The sequence below is a fragment of the Anguilla rostrata genome, chromosome 2 (assembly GCF_018555375.3).
Source record: "Anguilla rostrata isolate EN2019 chromosome 2, ASM1855537v3, whole genome shotgun sequence".
In the NCBI taxonomy this organism is placed as follows: domain Eukaryota; kingdom Metazoa; phylum Chordata; class Actinopteri; order Anguilliformes; family Anguillidae; genus Anguilla; species Anguilla rostrata.
The window spans coordinates 66,458,067-66,469,995 of record NC_057934.1 but is presented as its reverse complement, the minus strand read 5'-3'; the positions used below and the strand labels follow the sequence as shown (position 1 = coordinate 66,469,995).

Sequence of the window (11,929 nt, the reverse complement as noted above, 5' to 3'; positions counted from 1 at the left end):
CACATTAGCTGAGGTGTAGAGGGAGAGAACTTTTTATTTTTAGCCAATTCAATCAGGGGATGATTAGGTGGCAAGTTGGAGAGAGCCAGATTGGGAATATAGCCAGTACCCCGGGGAACCCCCTACTCTTTTGCGACAGGTGTCATGGGATCTTTAATGACCACAGTGAGTCAGGACCTCGGTTTAATGTCTCGTCCGGAGTAAGGGCTGCAGCGGGAACAGGGCCCGGGCCGAAACAGCCCAGCCCCATTTCGGAGCGCGCTCCCTCCGCGGCGCCGCGTTTCGGAGTCGCTCTTCCTCGCGCCGCGTGACGCTGTCGCATCTGTCGCCCCCTCGTCTGTCGCGCAGGGCGGGAGCTGGCCAAGTTCGTGCGCCCCTGCTCCAGCGAGCGCTGCTCGCTCTTCCAGGACGACTTCGAGATGGCCGACTTCCCCGCGGACATCTGCCTGGAGATGCCCCGCTACTCCGTCATGTCCACGGACAGCGGGATCGAGAGGGACCTGCCGCCGGGCGAGCTGGCCGGCGGCGGCGGCGGCGGCTCGCTGGAGCCCCCTGCTGGCGGGGCCGAGCAGGAGCAGGCGCGGCTGGGCCGCCGGGGCGGCTTCAAGATGAGGCCCTCGGCGTCGGACGGCGCGGCGCTCATGCAGGACTCGCCGGAGGACCCGGGCGGGACGCTGCAGAGGAAGGCGGGGAGCAGCGACAACGCCCCGTTCCCGAAACCGCAGCGGCAGTTCACCGCGCGCATCGTGGTCATGGGCGACGACCGGGTTCTGGGGAGGCTGGCCAAGGCCTACTACTCCCTCAGGTAACGGCGGGGGCCTCTTCCACCTTCGCTCTCGCTCTGCCCTAATTCCCTCTCACAGCCGAGCGCGCGTATCCATATCCGCTACCCCCAGTCTGTTGAAATGGACTGTGCGTGATCGAGCGTACAGAGGGGTCGTGTTTATTTAATTTCATTTGACGGAAATTCCTCGTGGTCCTCCGGGAGTGCTTGTGGACAGCCCTTCAGGGAGCTGAATTTTACAATGGCGATAAAATCTAATTAAATTAAAAGTGTTTATTTATCACGTTTTTTTCTAGACGTGCTCTGTTGTACTGATGCCTCGCGTGCGCTTTCTCAAACAGGAAGCGGGAGGCCAGGCGCCTGTTCCTGACGACGAAAGTGAACCTGCAGATGTACTACGTCCCTGTGTCTGACGCTCCCGCCGCGACCTCTCCCGTCAAGGTGAGGCCCGGCTTTCGTCCTGCGGCAACGCGCGGGTGTCCGGTGCGCGAAAACCGGTGATTTACCGGATCGGGTGCAGCGGTGCCGGTGCGGCGAATACCAGGCTGTGTGATAAATGCGCACCGCGCGTATTCCCGCTTCCCTTTCAGGAACACCTTTCACCAGCGAAGACCAATCCGTGCGCCCTGGCCGCATACCTAGGAAGGGTCGATCCCTGGTACGAGTGCAACATCAACAGCCTCGGGTGCATGATTCCCAAGCTGGCCAAAATGGTAAGTTTTTTTGTGTTTTTTATATGTATATATATATATATACACACACACTGACCGGCCACTTCATTAGGTACACCCGTTCAACTGCAAAATGCCCCCGTTAACGCAAATATCTCATCAGCCAATCACGTGGCAGCTACTCAATGCATTTAGGCTTGTAGACATGGTCAAGACGATCTGCTGAAGTTCAAACCAAGCATCAGAATGAGTGATTTAAGTGACTTTGAACGTGGCATGGTTGTTGGTGCCAGACGAGCTGGTTTGAGTATTTCAGAAACTGCTTCTACTGAAACTACTACTGGGATTTTCACACACAACCATCTCTAGGGTTTGCAGAGAATGGTCTGAAAAAGAGAAAATATCCAGTGAACGGCAGTTCTCTGGGCAAAAATGCCTTGTTGACGGCAGAGGTCAGAGGAGAATGGCCAGACTGGTTCGAGCTGATAGAAAGGCAACAGTAACTCAAATAACCACTCGTTACAACCGAGGTATGCAGAAGAGCATCTCTGAACGCACAACATGTCGAACCTTGAAGCAGTTGGGCTACAGCAGCAGAAGACCACACCGGGTGACACTCCTGTCACCTAATGAAGTGGCCAGTGAGTGTATATGTACATACAGTGCCATAAGCATTTGTACTGTGACACAGATTTAGTTGTTTTGGCACTGTACTCCAGTACAGTATATTTGAAATGAAACCTTGTCTAAAGTGCTTGAGTCTGTCAGCTCTGATTCGAGGGTATTTATATCCACGATGGGTGATCCGTGTCAGAATTACAGCCTTTTTTATGTGTTGTAGTCCCTCCTTTTTCAAGGGACATGAATTATTAGACACATTTACATAATCTTAAATAAAGTTGTCATATTTAGTACTTGGTTGCAAATCCTTTGCAATTGAGTGACTGCCTAAAGTCTGTGGCCCGTAGTCATCACCAGATGCTGGTATCCTCCCTGGCGATGCTTTGCCAGGCTTGTACTGCAGCCATCTTCAGCTTCTGTCCAAGAGGATTCTAGCCTTCAGACTTCAGGGACCAAAAGACTGACTTAGCCAATCAAGAACATTCCACTTTTTGGCCCTAAAAAAATCCCTTTCATGCATGGTGTCCTCTACGGTGGACAGGGCATTCAAGTCTATTTTTACCTTGTCAACAACATTTTTGTTGTTCTCGAAACTGCTTGATGACAGATTCCTTGGACCTTTGCCTAAATCTTGATGTGCTCCATATTGTTACATTTAATTTGTTTTTTTAGTTTCGATACATTGAAGGTCAAAGTGAAAAGTGTCTATTCCTACAGAACATAGCAGGTTAAAAACATATTCTTGTTCGGTAAGACGCAAGGAGCACTATAAGTTAGTTTAAACAAAAAAAATACTTTAGTGGACACCATGCATTAGAAGTTATAATCTGCATGTGTGGCCTATGTTTTCATTGAACAAATTTTCAACGTACTTTCACATGTCCTTACTTAGAAGTAAAAAAATTTTTAAAAAATTGCTCCGTTTCGTAATAATTCGCGTATGGAAGGGTATATTCTTGAAGCCCTTTTACAATGAAAGCGGAACCCAGGAAGTTGGGGTTGTGCGATTGCGGCAGCGACGTTACCAGGTACTGACACAGACGCTCACTCACACAGGGCGCTGAGTTTCTCTTTCACGGAATCCAGTGAGGTGGCGTGCGTGCGCTCATGAAACCACAAGCGCCCAGAGCGCAGACAGAAAGTGTGTCTGCACTGAGAGAACGAAAGCGAAATGCCATAGCTACACAGCCAGCGCCGTGCAAGCCTCAGTCGCTTTGTATTGGGGTCTTTTTTTCATGAAAAACATTGCGAAATTTACTATGCGGAAATAAACAAGTAAGAAACACTGTAATTTTTACCCATCTGTTAGAATTCATGAAAGGTGCAGGATCTTAAAGAATAAAATCCCCCCCCCCCCCGCTTTAGCAGTAGCAGCTACAGCATTGTAACCTGTGATTGGGGGATAATGGTGTCACACATCAGCCATTTTACTCTGTGTGGCAGGTGGGGCATTCTCACCCAGACGCTGGCGATTTCAGGGGGCCTTCAGATAAAAAAAATGTTTGGAAACTGCCGTGTTGTAATCTTCATAACTTGCTAGCGAAGGAGGCAGGTTTGGCGAGAGCGGGCGTGGAGAATGGCAGGACAGTAAAGCAGGAGCCCCTCCTCTGGCGAAGCAGCCGTTCAGTTCAGTGCAGCGGTGCCAAACCCCCCCCCCCCCCCCGCATGCCAGGTGCAGCGGCCGCACCTGTGCAGGCGTTCGCAGCGAATGTAGCGAACGCAACGGGGTTTCACTCCTCCTTTTTACCGTTGCAGCAGCAGTCCTGCTCCAGCAGCAGGACGTCGGAGTCCAGCTCCTTCCTGACGGACGTCATCTCGTACTACACGCGCACCGGGGTGCAGCCGGTCTACTTCACCATCTACTCTGTCAAGGTGAGAGGCTTTCTGTCTGTCTGTCCGTCCGTCCGTCTCTCTTTCTCTCTGTCCGTCCGTCCGCCCGCCCGCCCGTCCACCCGTCCACCCGCCCGTCCACCCGTCCACCCGCCCGTCCGCCCGTCCACCCGTCCACCCGTCTGTCTGTCTGTCCGCCCATCTGTCTGTCTGTCCGGCGGTCCAGCGCCCTCAGGCTGACCTGGGGAACAGTCGTATCTGTTTCTGATGGGCAGAATTGCCGCTGATGCATATGCAGCACAGTCTGTAAGCATGGTAAATGGACTGCATTTATATAGCGCTTTTATCCAAAGCGCTTTACAATTGATGCCTCGCATTCACCAGAGCAATTAGGAGTTAGGTGTCTTGCTCAGGGACATTTCGACATGCTCAAAGCGGGGGATCGAACCAGCAACCCTCCGACTGCCAGACAAGCGCTCTTACCTCCTGAGCTATGTCGCCCCCTAAGCATTTGGACAGTTTTTGTTGTTTTGGCTTTGTACTCCTGCACACTGGATTTGAAATTAATTTACAGTTTATATGAGGTGAAAGTTAAGACTGTCAGCTTTAATTTGCAACGTTTACAACATATTCCCCCTCATTTTGGGGGAACCAACAGTAAAACAACACAAATTGTGTCACTGTCCAAATACTTACGGGTTGCACTGTATGCACGCAGATTGCTCTTTAATTGCACTGAAGACAGTCATGACCCCTTTACTGACACCAGATGACTGCTGACTGCTACTGGTAAATTATGTCCACATAGCAGAATTCATTGGCATTTATTGTCATAGAGCTAGGTGCATTTTGATTTTGCCCTTAGTGCTTAATGCTGACATTGACACTGACATTAATGCTGGCAATAATACATTGGCTATGGATTTAAACGAATGCTTATAAATGTTGCAACAAAAAAAATCTCATGAATGATTATCACTGGCATTACTGTAGGAAGTCAAATTTTGAAAATCATTACTATTATATGTCAGCTTAAGAATCCCTAAGTACAGAGATGGTATTTGAGATGCAATAGCACCTAAGGTAGCTTAGCACTTAAATAAAATCTATTCAGTGCACACACTGTAAACATGAATGTTGTTCTACTAAATTAATTTAGAGCCTCAACTGATTCAAAGTTGAAGTCAAGACTTTACCGTACTGAATGACACCATTATCACTGAATGACAGGTTTCCTCGGGCCATTTGAGTAAACTGAACTCTTGGGTTGAGTAGAATGGAGTCAGAGTAGCACTCTGTAGCTGTGGTAAAGGTCACAGGTTCAATTCCCTTGAGAAAGGAATTTAACCTGCATTGCTTCAGTATATGTCCAGCTGCCTAGATGGATGTAGCGTAATGTAAGTGCCGTGTAAAAGTTGTGTGTGTCGCTCTGGTTGCGTAAGCGGGTCTGCTAAATGCCTGTAATGTAATGTAATGTAATGTGACTGGTGCCCCTTTGCTTTCTGCATGTGCACAGATGTCCTTTTCCCGCTTGACCAAGGAGCCCGTGGAGGACGTGTTTGTGTCCCACCTGGAGGTGGACTTCCCCGAGTTTAAGCTACTCCCTACTGCGGTGAAAGGTACGGTCTTCCCCGCCCGCCCCCGCCCCCCCCCCGCAATGCAGGCAGCGTGAACGCTAAGGCATGCTGGGATACCATGTGTACATCTGCACTGCCCTCTCCCTGTTAGCCGCCATCAGCGCTTTCTCACTCTTTCAGATGCTTCCGTTCGACACAGGAAGAACGTTGAAGAAATATGTGGAGCGGTTGTTTATATGAACTACAAAAAGGTAAAAAGAAAAAAAAAAAAAGATATAGTCATAGATGTTACCGGGGGATATCATTGGTCTTGGCAAAGTTTTGACTGTTTAGAAATATAAATATTAGTGTACTGTAGGTAGAGGCAATTAATGATGCTTAATATTTTCTTTGTTCTTCAGGTCTCTTTAAGCAACAGAGGAGCGGATAAGGCAATTTCACTAAGGACAACTGGAGTACACATCAATGCTGTTCCCTCTAATGAAACAGAAGGTAGTAGCAATAGTGCACAAAACAACAGATAATGATAATAGACAATGGAGCTCATTAATCAGGCTTTCTGCCTTACGGTTCTAAACCACGGATGCATATATACTTGTGTAAAGAGCAAGGACAGCCCAAACCCCATCCCCTTTGCTTTGTGTCTACATTAGTGTCATTTATGAGGAATTATATTTTCTAGTACCCTTCTGTATGCAGTATATTTACTGTAGTCTAGATGTACTCTGAATATTAATATTTGTAAAAGACACCAGTAACATGTAGCACCTTGCTGTCAGGTTATATAAAATCATATAATGCTGCATAATTTGTCCTATATCTATAGGGTTTAATTGATAAACTCCCTCAATGCTAAGTTGTTTCTTTCTCTGATTTCCACAGATTTTGATTGTCTTACTGTAACAGTCAATGGCCCAAAATTCAAACTTGACATGGTGAGTGTGTGTCTATATATACGTATCACACACTATCTGTACATGTCACACACTCTCTTTAAATGTCACACACTGTCTATACATGCCATTGTAGCCTGTTCTGTATGGGAAAAGCAATCTAACTGCATGCAAATTTGGTTGCATTGACAGGCACCCAAGATCCGAACCTGCCACATTAAACTCAGGACCCTGGAAAACCGGACCTTCACTGTGTGTCTGGACAAAGACTCCCGCAGGACGTTTAAAGATGTTCAGAGGTGAGAAAAGGGGGGCAGAATTATTTTACGAATAAACAGCAGTGATTAAAAATGAGACTAAGGTGTGTGCTATAGTCCAGCTGCTGCTGGTGAATGACATTTCAGTCGGCCGAGCCTATACCGATCTGACAGTTGAGAATGAACAAAATGTGACAAAATGTCCCTCCCTGCAGTATTGAAGTGTCCCCGTGCCTGGACCCTGGGTACTGCGTTCAGAAGACGGCGAAGTCCAAGTTCAGTCTCCAGGAGGACACGGGGCTGAGCAAGTACATCAGCAAGGGCCTACCTCTGCCAATCAACACGTTCGCCGGCATCATACACTGACTGGAAGGGGCGGGGCGGAGGATGACTCATCTGGGGAAACTGACACGCGGCTTTGCGGTTGCCATAGATACGCGAAGCGCCCACCTCCCTCAGCTACTGGCGACGCGCTCACTCTGCGGAGTCCAGGGGGCTCAAGCCTGCTGCACTGACTGTATCAGCTGTGGCTGCCAGCGGACTTTGCCTGTGGGGAAAAACGGTGGCCTACGGGGAGAGAGAGCAAGCTGGCAGCTGTAAGCGTTTGGTACCTGATCCATTCCTGACGTCAAGAATCAACTGGCTGCACAAAGTGTCGTGATATTTAAATGTTATGCCGAACGGATACACCGGTGCCCCGTTGACCTGTACTGTTGAAAGCCGTTTTTTTGAAGCTGTCTCGTTGGGCCAGAGCTGGTCTTTATGTGGTGAAGCTGCTGAACGCACACACTTGTCGTCGTCCCACCTGCCCCCCCCCCCCCCGCCCCCAGAGAGAATGGGTCGACAGCAGTGCTATTGCCTTAACCCATCATCTCTGTAATGGAAAGTATAGAGGCAGGGGTTTCCATTAAGAAAGCGTCTGGTCTGGCTTCACTTGGGAGAAAGCCCATAGCCTTCAGGGTTCAGGAGGGGACAAGACACTGAAGCCACCATTTTCCTTAGTTATTTACAGCTTCACAACTAGAAACTGTACCCATTTTAAAGTCAAGATTCATTGGTTTGGGGGAGGTCTCATTTGGACTGCAAAATCTGGTGTATACGTAGTTCTATGAGCACTTAATGTGAAGAACTAATAGGTTTGAAGAACTAGAGTGATTTGCCATCATAAACAATGCAATCCCTCCTCCTTCAGCTAATGACAATCTGTCCCCTACCACCGGGTTTTCATTAGTGCTGAGAAATGCAACACCCTATTGAAAGAAAAGATGGCCATCTCATCACTTACAGTATTTAGAATCACGTAAAAAAAAAAAAATATATCGAAAATGTGATTTCACTACTACAAGTTATGCCATTATGGGTTGGGGAAAAAAAGGAACAAATCCAAAGGCATTTCTCTCGGTTTTGTCAATTCATGGTACGGCAGGACTTACTTGCTGTTCACAAACCCGACAAGGTGGTAACGGCAATGCTGACAGCGACTCCGCCGCCGCGAATCGATGTCCGCCAGGACGCACGTCTCCGATTCGCCGAGACGGGGCTGAGCGTGTCTCTCCTGAGGCTGATCGGGGCTGGCGTGAGTCACTTCCTCCTGCAGGGCCCACGGGAGTCGGTGCTGAGCTGCGGGTTTATCCACAGACAGACGTGTTTCTGTTAGTCTGACACGCAGACGCGAGTGTGGTTTATGTTTTTTGTGTGGGGTGAGCTTTTTCCTCAGACAAATCAACGGTTTGCCCAAAAAGCAAATGGAGGGGGTGGCCAGGGGTGGAAAGGGGGGGGGGGGAGCCGTCTCAGAAACAGTAGTTTCTCTGCACTGGACACAGCCCGTGCTGTATTCACTGGTGTCTTTGGCCTCTGACTTTATACGCTAATTAGAGGTTCAGTCCTCGGAGCAATGTACTGTCGAGAAGAGTGGTGAAACGACCGCCATTTTGGGGTCACGTAGTTTAATTTGGCCTTCAGCAGCAGAACCTCGAGAAAGCGTTATGAATAACGGGATTGTCTACCGGCGTAGAGTTCAGTTTGGGCATTTTTTTGCCAGTTATGCTAGACAGTCACAGGAAGGCAAAAATGCTGCTTGGAATAGGGTCTGCTGTGATTCATGTAGTGCCTTGGACCTTCGCGCAAGGATGCTGAAAGGCTTTTAGAGACAAACACCAAAACTCAGTGACCTCTGACCTCTGACGCAAATCATTCCGATTCAAAGGATGTTCTCCTGTAAACCTCTGACTTCTCCCCATTTTCTCAAAACTGTGGGTTTTTTTTATTAATGTTTTTACATGAGTAACCGACAATTTCTGTACTTAATATGAAATCAGATTCACAATGATTAAGCTTAAACACGTGTACACATGAAGCATGGCCTAGATTCAGTTGACATTTGTGCTTAACTCTGAGTCTGTTTTGAAGTTTGAACTGTAGTTTTGATTTACACTTTTAAAAAATCTTCCCTTCCCCCTTTTCAAACAGTTCGGAACAATCAGCAGAATGAACTTGGTTTAAGCTGTTAACTGTTTGTCAATAGTATAATTATACTGGCCCTTATCTGGGACCCTAAGTTTAAGCCACATGTTGACTGAGTCCAGCCCTGACCGTTGGGGGATGGGAAATGGATTTGAATTCATTCGCATTCAGCATTTGCACACTATTCTATGAATGTCGTTTGACTTTGTGATATGTATGAGTGATGTACTGTATTTAATGCAAATGTAAATTATTAATTTTGATTTTGTTATCTGTATAATTGTCTTAACTATTGTACATATTGTGTATATATATATATATATATATATGTATATAAATAGAGAAATGTATCACATGACTTCTGCTTCACGTCTCTGTGCTGTGTTTTAACCACACTGGAACTCCCTGCCTCAGTCCGTGCTAGCGAAAGCTAGTTCCAGGTTATGGAGGCCTATCGCTGCACCAAGAACCGGCGCTGTAGCAGTGCAGGAAACAGCGGACTGCCTCAGGCCTGGTCTGTTGTGATGTCACTTCCTTTCTCGGGAATGCGTCCGCCATTTTGGCACGTGGCTGTACGGCGGGTCACGGTGGCGAGGATTTGGGGATCACCGGTTTAGCAGAGGAACCCAGGGTGCTGGGTGGGCAGGAGAGGGGAGGTGCTGAATTTCACCATGCGGTCTATTGTTAGTCTGTGGCATTTTGGTTAAAAAAAACTATTGATGGGACGTGAGGCATCGTCCATAGGGCGGCTGAATCTATACGAACCATATACGAATCCCCCCATGCGGTTGGGGGATGGATCCCGTGCCATGGCATTGTCCGCACTACGAAACTCTTCTCCGTTACCCTCTCTGCTTTCCCTGTTTGAATGAGGTAAAAAAATAATTTTTTTAAATTAAATTAATAAAATAAACTAGTATATTGGCTCCCTGTTAAGCCGAGATCCCCTGGCAGGCTCTCCAAACATTTGTTCATGTTCTTTTTCCAAGTCTCGGTGTTCCAAAAGGGGAACTGTAGTTTTCTATTGCCTGCCATTTATTCACAATGCGTTCCTGTCATAAATGCAGCGTGAGTCAGCCCCCTTTCATATGAATACTGATTTAGATTTTCTTGACATTGGGTTTATTGCCATAATGTCATCGGGAGTTCATACTCAGAATTGAGTGATCAGTAATAATAATTGCATAAGCACACACACACGCGCACACACACACACACATCATTTTTTAAATTAAGATCACTGCCAAAGCCGAAATTACTTGCAATTTCAGCGCCTAAAATTGTTTCATAAATGAATTTGTGTTAATGGAGACAGATTATATCCATTTTAAATTTAAAATGAGAAGAAAATCGAATTTATCGCCGCATGAGCATATGCTCTGAAAGGATAACCTCTATGTGTCCAAAATTGACTATTTTGAAAAGTGAAGGCATATATAAGATTTTCAGATTGTCTCTGAGGTAATGCCCTCAAAGAAATAATATCTATTATGAAAAATGTATATATTGATTGATTAAATTTATCTCACTTTATATAATACAGCAATGGTTAATATGGTCATTACTGTCTGCACAAATCAGTCTCAGTTATAGCAATATAGCTCAAGTCATATTTCAGTATCTGGCCTAGATGTGCAGTAATATGCTGTTAGTGTTGTAGCATACTACATGCATCTGATTTTTTAAATTTTATTTTCTTTGACTGGCAGGGCACCACACTTTTTAATCATGTCTACTTGTGGAGTTCAGTTCACAAAGGTAGTCATAAAATAATATGAAAAACATGCTTATTTGCATACATGCTGTATGTGATGTCATTTCTTACTGCTGTAATATATGCATTAATGATCTCTGCCAGCTGTTCGGAGAGAACTATCCAAGGATATGAGAGTAACAGTTGATGGACAGTCTTGTGAGAAGCTATTGGCTTCCCTGGGATTGTATTTATGTTGTAGACTCAATTACTCCTAGACATCTCATTCTCTGCATTTACATGCCACGCGCCTAAGCCCTACGTCATGTTTTAAGTCTTTTTGAATCTAACTGCTGAGTCCTGCTTTCTCCTTGGGACTGTTTAATTGGGAATGACATCGGCTTTCGCCTGAAGACGTATAATCAGGAGAACAGGGGGCTCTGCCCTTTGAATACGAACCCACAAGGGGTTGTGCTTCATTCGGGTGTAGTGTCTGTCTGTACATCTGTGGACTGTGTCCTTCCGTTGTTGTGATCGGACTCAAGTGAAAAGGCCCACGTGATTGGAAAGGTTTTATCCTCCAGGAAGTATTTAACGTAGCTGAAAAGCACTCCGCGTGGAATTGATTGTGATGTTTACTGTGTATACTACTATCATGTTCTCTCAGCTCAGAACCTTACATCTATTTTTTTTCCACCGTAGTTTTTCAACTTTCTTTTCCAATGCAGCCACGATTGGCATGCGTAATGAGTGCATCAATGTGTATCAAGTGCAACGGATCAACCAGGTCCCCGGCTACCGGTCTTCGGGTTACTTCTTGCATTGCCTTAGTCGTGGAGAATAGTAGTGATTTAATATTTTACCGTGATGAAAAACCAATGTTTTACATTTCCGATAACCTGCGCCTTTCCCACCTTGTCGATTTTCGTTATGTGAAGGTCCGCCACGCAGAGAATGTAGTCCTCTTATATCTGAATGTAGATCAATGCAAACATGGCTATTTAATGAAATTATGTGACATTTATCTTCGCCCATTCAAAATGACTGCATTTCTTTCCACTTTCTTTACTATATTGTGTGCATCTCACAAGGTGGCGCCATTTTCTTAACTTTAAGTTAATTTCTCGTATAGTGGAAAGA

At 46.3% G+C, this 11,929-nt stretch overlaps 1 protein-coding gene across 4 annotated transcripts in view; it reads left to right on the top strand.

The window, feature by feature from the left end:
• The window catches only part of LOC135248977 (phosphoinositide 3-kinase regulatory subunit 6), a 32,238-nt gene extending 22,784 nt beyond the window's left edge, over positions 1–9,454 (top strand). For 3 of the 4 annotated variants that reach the window (XM_064324120.1, XM_064324118.1, XM_064324119.1), the window contains 10 exons: positions 349–805; positions 1,126–1,225; positions 1,375–1,497; positions 3,832–3,948; positions 5,423–5,525; positions 5,664–5,734; positions 5,885–5,975; positions 6,366–6,418; positions 6,569–6,675; positions 6,849–9,454. In XM_064324120.1, the coding sequence (XP_064180190.1) occupies positions 349–805; positions 1,126–1,225; positions 1,375–1,497; positions 3,832–3,948; positions 5,423–5,525; positions 5,664–5,734; positions 5,885–5,975; positions 6,366–6,418; positions 6,569–6,675; positions 6,849–6,999 (1,373 nt within the window). In that variant the 3' untranslated portion in view covers positions 7,000–9,454. The remainder of the gene's footprint in view (positions 1–348; positions 806–1,125; positions 1,226–1,374; positions 1,498–3,831; positions 3,949–5,422; positions 5,526–5,663; positions 5,735–5,884; positions 5,976–6,365; positions 6,419–6,568; positions 6,676–6,848) is intronic. The other variant, XM_064324121.1, reaches the window with a different exon arrangement.
• The last annotated feature ends 2,475 nt before the right edge of the window (positions 9,455–11,929 follow it).